We start from the raw sequence: 6,317 nt of genomic DNA, 5'->3' as shown, positions 1-6,317 counted from the left end.
AAGTATCAGTGCATTACTCAGGCACTGCTGCCTGGCCTTGGAAGGGAACTTCAGCAATGAGCCAAAGGCCACGAATCAGTGTGACTGCAGAAGGAATATTCTCTATTACCACAACGTCAAACACCTGGACAAGAGGGGACATCACATGAACAACAAAGCTTCCTGGATATATTTACAGGACACACACACACACACACACACACACACACACACACACACACACACACACACACACACACACACACACACACACACACACACACACACACACACACACACACACACACACAGTATTGAGGAAGAATCAAAACGCTGTTGCATTTCCCAAACTTTAATTTTTCACTCACAGAGGCCATAATGAGGAAAAACGGAAGAAGAAGAAACGAAACCTTCAGAGGTTACACATCATGGAAGCACATGCACCCATAACGATACAGGCAGACAGCATGGCAAGAGATGTGAAGAGTGAGGTGTTGGACAGATGGAGGAGAAACACAAAATGACATCAGCTGGTTTGTCTGTGAACATGTGGCATTCATCTCTACCTAGAAGCTCTTTGTTCAACAGTAGGAGCTAAAGAAAAGGGAACCATCAATATACGGATAAATTATTTAGGAATAATAATCAACACTATAACTCATCCTAATATAAAACCCAAATGTAGTGTTATTTCTGCTAGAACATTCCCATTTCAAATAGCATTCATTCCACAGAGGCTTTGCTGTTAACCATTGTTCACACTGGTATCAGACAGGTCTCACCTTAGGACAATCCTTTGAATGCAGGGAGTGATGCCTTTCATGCTTTCAGAAGCAGAAATAGCAATAAAATAAAATACAATAAGAACAAGGAAAAAGATGTCCTAGTACTCATCACATGCTCTTGCTCCCACTTTTAAATTATTAGTCTCAGCAACTCTGCTCCAAAGCTTTTCTTCCTTGTCCTTTAAGCATCAAGCACTCAAGCCCACCAGTGTGCCGATATCAACGTGGTGAATCAAAGATGTAACTTTGGAAAAGAAGCATGTCTGTCCATCAGAACAGCACATGGATCTCTGAAGGTAAGAACTACTTAAAGAAATGATTGTTCTGAAAAGTTTCATCCATTTTTCCACCAGCCTTAGCAATACTGACTCATTTCATGTCCCTGGTTTGTCTGGAGTAAACAGAAGACTGATTGGGTTGTTCGGATTAGCAGTGATAACAAAAAAACCCATCAGGGACGGAGAAAAAAATCTGTTTAATGTGCTAATGTGCTTAGAGTATTTAATATAAGCACATGAAAACCATGAGTGGTCAGGAAAGCCTCACAGCCGTCCATGGAAGGGAACATCCGGCGGCATGAGAACAGAAGGCACATTCCTCTTCAGGCTTCCGTAGCGAGCCCATCTGAACCTCACACTGCTTCTGAAGCAACACCCTTTAAAGGCCGGCACCAGAACTGAGCCGGTTTAGTCTCTGTTGTTGTAACAAGCTTCCCACGGTGTGAAAAACCTTTCCCAATTAATTTTAGGCCCTGAGCCAAAGCACAAGAACCACTGCTGTAACATTTAATCCTTCAAGACATTTCCCCTAAGACAGACAGAATCTATGTAGAATTACTTGGCCTGATTTGGAATTTATAGCCATTAACTGATAGGAAAGTGATCAATATAAAACATAAAAACTAATGGGAACAGTTCTTACTGTCCACAAACAAACTGTACGAATACTGTTAATGTGTGCTTTGTTAGAACATATGAGATGCTGTTGTTGACTGACCACACCAGAGAAAATGGCTGATTGATTTGTAACAGCAGTACCAGCTTTACAAACTAAGGCACCAGCAATGCAGGACAACAAACGATGTGTTGCAATAAGCAGGGTCTTGATTTACACACTGGCATCACAATCGGATCTCAAAATATACTGTATATCAAAACTGAGTTTCCAGTTCATGTGACTACATGTAAGCCCATAACTTCGCTTCATTTGGCAAACTATTAAAAACATCAAAAATGCATTTCTTGAAAACAGCCTGCAGCCTCGAGCTGCAACAGACACGTCTCTGTGGTACGCGCTCATGGCTCCAAACACTAACAATCAATTAGCACAGAACACACTGAACAGTCACAAATTAAAAGTACATTCTCCGAGTGCCGAGGCTGACGTGCTCGTCCGAACAAAGCCTTAATTACACCTCGTCAGCCACACTTCAGTGTCTGTGGGGACAAAACCCACTCTGGTCGCCTGTGGGAGATCGTTCTATAATGCCTCTCTTTCAGCCGCTTGTAATGATGCTTTGATTGAGCGTGACTGGAAAGAATTGCAGAAGCATATCGAGGAGAATGGAGCTTCATTTCGGCGCACAAATGCCTGCACATCAAGTTTCTGTTTGAGAACTGCTCCCTGCTGTGTGATGTTAGCCCAGAATAAGCTGGAGTAAAATGAGCCCGGAAACATGGCCAATAACAGTAATCTCTCCTTCCTCACCAGCACAAAAACATCTTTCAGACATCTTAAGCTTTGTTTTAAATAAGAAGGCATATTGGCAAAACACTGACCTGGAACACTTAAAAAAATCATCTTGACCTGTGGTGAAAACTACTTATCTTTTTGGTCCATTTCAGTTATTTTTACCACCAAGCAGCTTAAGTTTCTGCAGGGAGGGCTGTTTATTCTGTGTACAGATCATCCATACCAGTAAAGCCCTGCTGAAGATGACATCTGACATTCTATGACGTGTGGTAAACTTCAGGAAATGAGCTGTTTCTACAAAACAGCTCAGCAGACCCTGACCATATGGGACTAAATGCGTCTGTGGGTGGTAACAGGTAACTAATCATCCCATGACTGCATTCTATTGTTAGAAAATCTAGCTGGCTGGCAAAAACGTGTGAAAATGCCATTACAGGTTGGTTTACACTCTGCACTGTGAGCAGGCAGAGGAAGCTCTGAGCTATGAACCGCTTCACTATGCATGCTGCTCTTATTTTAACCTGCTTTACATCTCTTTGTATTGTGTGTATTGTTCTTGATTCAGAGGCAGGTAAGCAACAAAACTGTTGATTTAACCAACAAACTCCCTTTCTGCAACAGGGGGAGGGAGTTATTGGTGTAGCCAGCTGCTCTAGTGTGTGTTGCAGATGAGAAAAAAAAAAACACTCAGACTCTCGCATGGCACAGGATTGGATCAGTGGGAACACTGCACCACCAAAACAGGTTACATACCTCACTATTTACAAAGGGCTAAAGTCACATTTTACTCACACTGTTATCATTCAGAGCTGAAATGATAAAAAAGAACTAATAACATCCTTTGCAGGCCTGCCATTCTTTGTCCGTTGAGTTGCATAACTTAATGACATCACGTCTCAGCAATGTGGTTTCTGGATTTGAGAGAAGTGCTCTAATCTCCAAGTACAGACCGACCTAGATAAGAGGGAAACACATACACAGGAAGTGTAAATTAAAGGGGATAAGGAGAAATCAATTTTCTGTAGTAATCGTGGAGCATGTTGACTCAGGGAGAACATGGAGTAAAGTCCAAAGCAGTAAAGGGAACTGAAGTGCCAGACCAGCATTAAGGAGCACGAGGCGTTTCTGTACGCATCACTCCAGCGGAGCGGCAGAGATGCACAGGTTGTTTAAGGCACAGGCAACTTGCACAATCTTATCAAAGGTTGAGAGGTTCGACGTGCGCTCCGAGGCCGTGGTGAAGGGGCTCTCGACAGGGCCCGTGAGCATGGCGTACCTCTGCTTCACCATGGAGATCACCCTGTCCACGTGCCTCTGCACACTCGCCGTCTCAGAGGACGTATCAGCCGGCAGTGCGCCCTCTGAGCTCCCGTACACCTCTCTTTGGTAGCTGCCCGCAATTTTAAACAGGGCTCCACGGGCAGCCACAGAATCTGCAATGTCGAGATCGCGACTCGCCAGCACGACGTCGCCTGGGAGAAGCTTACACAGCAGGCCGCAGCCCTCAGCCAGGCTTTTGTCACTGACGTTTCCCAGCACGCCCCTGGAGACGAAGGTGACGACGCCTTGTGGAGCCACACCAATCAGATATTTTAACACATTGTAACTCGTCCCCGCGCCCTGACAGCTTGGCACCACCCTCTGCTGCTGTTGCTGCTGGTTGCCCCGGGAAACCGGCTCCTCAAAGGGCACCGTGAAACAGTCTACGATGACAGCACAGTCAGGGTGGGACGTGCGCAGAGCTGCCGGCAGGTTTTTCCGGAGCTCGGCTCTGGAGGGCCAGAAGACGGCCGTCGGCACCAGAGTGGAGGACATGATGCTGACCATCTGGTGCACTGTCCGGGTCACTGTGCCCACTTTCACACCGAAGCGGTAGGCCAAGTCTTGGTTGCGGAGGTCCAGACGGAGTCGCATCAGTGTCAGCAGCAACTGCTGGAACTTGGAGAGCTTCACGTTTTTCATCCCGTCCATGTGAGGCGCCAGCAGCCACATGACAGTCTCCAGGACAAAGTAGTTGGGTAAACCAGTGTAAAACTTGACTTTTTCTGCATCGTTCTTCAGGGAGCTCTCAGAGAGGGACATTTTCTCCACGGACTCCCTGAGGCTCTGGTTCTCCTTCTTCAGGGCTTTCAGGATGTCATCAAAGTTAATTGGTACATCAGACGTCTGAGCGAAGCTCCCTTTCTTGCTATCACTCATAGATTCATCATCCTCGTCATCGTCTTCATCGGTGCTGAGGGATGAGGATGCACTTTCCTCCACGATGGCCTCCTGCTCCCTCTCCTCAGGATGCTCTTCCTGGCCCCGCTCCCCCACCACAGACCTGCCCTGGCCCTGCAGGAACAGCAAGGCGTTGGCCGCCTCCACGCGCGCCTCCTGCTTGTCCAGGATCTCCAAAGCAGCTGGCTCTTTCATCTCTGGGGATAAGGGAGCTGTTGTGAACACAGAAGGAACATAATCTGGCGAACGCGGATTCTTCACCTGTTTACCTGCATGTGGAGAAAGAAGAAGTAGTAAATGTGGGAGATGAAAAATATCGATAAAAAGAGCTGTCTGTTTATGGCACTTCCCCAGTAACAGTCTACTTAAGTCAGCAGGGATTCAGACAAACTGTAGTAGGCAAACAGCCATGTTTGTTCCTTGCCTGAGCTGCTACATTGTCCCACTGAAAAAGAGCAGAGCAAGCAGTTTGATGGCAGCTAAAAGAGCTGTGACAGATTTCCAGAGTTAGGCTGAGGATAAGGATCTACCTCATGGGGTTTCTTGTGGGTGATAGCTCCAATTATGAACAGTAACTACACAGAGGTAGGATTTTGCATTGTTAACATTGTGTCTGAATTACTTTGTTGTTGAGAAATACTGTCCACTGTTCTGTTATGAAAAGGAAAAACCTTCATGTTATGAATTAGAATGCAACTTTGGGAAAATAATATAATTAAAAACAACTGTACATAATGAGCAGGGTGGCAAGCTATGATGACAGAATGAGTAAAACATGAAATAAAGGTGTGAAAATAACATGTATCATTTAAGTTTATTTTTAATTCAACTATGAACTAGACAGACTTGTCTCTTGTCCAAACAGCTTTAACAGAACTGGCACATGGCACTGAGATGAGTTAATGAAATGTAAGTACCTTTAGCAACAAGTGGAGTTCACATTTAATTATCATAATTCTTGATTAATCTCAACACTTAAAGCCTCGCAACTGCAAACAGCTTTCTATTAATATCACAGAAACAGATTACTTTTTGCATTTTTTGCGAAGCTTAGCAAAGCGAGGCATTTAAAAACCCCAATTTGGCCTATGAAAAAATAATAAAGAAATTAATGGAAAATTAACAAAACTTGCTATTTTAGAAAAGCTTTACATGAACGCCTGAATCATGTGTATTATCCACTGTAATATGCACTCTAACCGCTAAATTTAAGCAAAGACATCTTTACAAAAATAATCCTCCCATGTCTAAACTAAAGGAAATGCACTCTGAATGCCAGCATGAATCTGACCCGGGTCCAAACAAACAGTTGGGATACTTCTTGTTGCAGGCTGTACTGCATTCGTACCTGAGATGAAGTGAGTACTACACAGCCGACTGCCGTCGTTCGGCACCCAGCCCTCTCGATTCACAGCGGCTATCCAGCGCTGCTTCCTCTCCGGGTCCCGGGGGAAGCGGTAGAAAGATAAGGTGGTGCCCGGTGTCCTTCTGTTCCTACAGCCTGCCACCACACATGTGTGAACCATAGTAAGGCCACGGAGAAGCGTGGAGGTGTGCGCAGCTATTTGTTGGGTGTTTTGACTCCCAAAATGGTGGCCAACCAGAGGGTGAAAAAAAATGCTGTGCCGTCATCAACGGTCG

At 45.1% G+C, this 6,317-nt stretch overlaps 1 protein-coding gene across 2 annotated transcripts; it reads right to left on the bottom strand.

Moving 5' to 3' along the window:
* Window positions 1–317: 317 nt before the first annotated feature.
* Window positions 318–6,272, bottom strand: LOC139339849 (uncharacterized). Of its 2 annotated transcripts, none has more exons than XM_070975239.1 (2): window positions 6,025–6,272; window positions 318–4,945 (listed from the first exon to the last, which is right to left on the bottom strand). In XM_070975239.1, the coding sequence occupies exons 1-2, from the start codon at window positions 6,200–6,202 to the stop codon at window positions 3,591–3,593; spliced, it is 1,533 nt and encodes a 510-aa protein (XP_070831340.1). In that variant the 5' UTR covers window positions 6,203–6,272; the 3' UTR covers window positions 318–3,590. The 2 variants fall into 2 exon arrangements, with proteins under 2 accessions (XP_070831340.1, XP_070831341.1); XM_070975240.1 differs by having other exon boundaries at window positions 324–4,888; window positions 6,025–6,252.
* Between the last annotated feature and the right edge of the window lie 45 nt (window positions 6,273–6,317).

Source organism: Chaetodon trifascialis, chromosome 12, assembly GCF_039877785.1.
Source record: "Chaetodon trifascialis isolate fChaTrf1 chromosome 12, fChaTrf1.hap1, whole genome shotgun sequence".
NCBI classification, from domain to species: domain Eukaryota; kingdom Metazoa; phylum Chordata; class Actinopteri; order Chaetodontiformes; family Chaetodontidae; genus Chaetodon; species Chaetodon trifascialis.
This window is presented reverse-complemented; position numbering and strand designations above follow the sequence as displayed.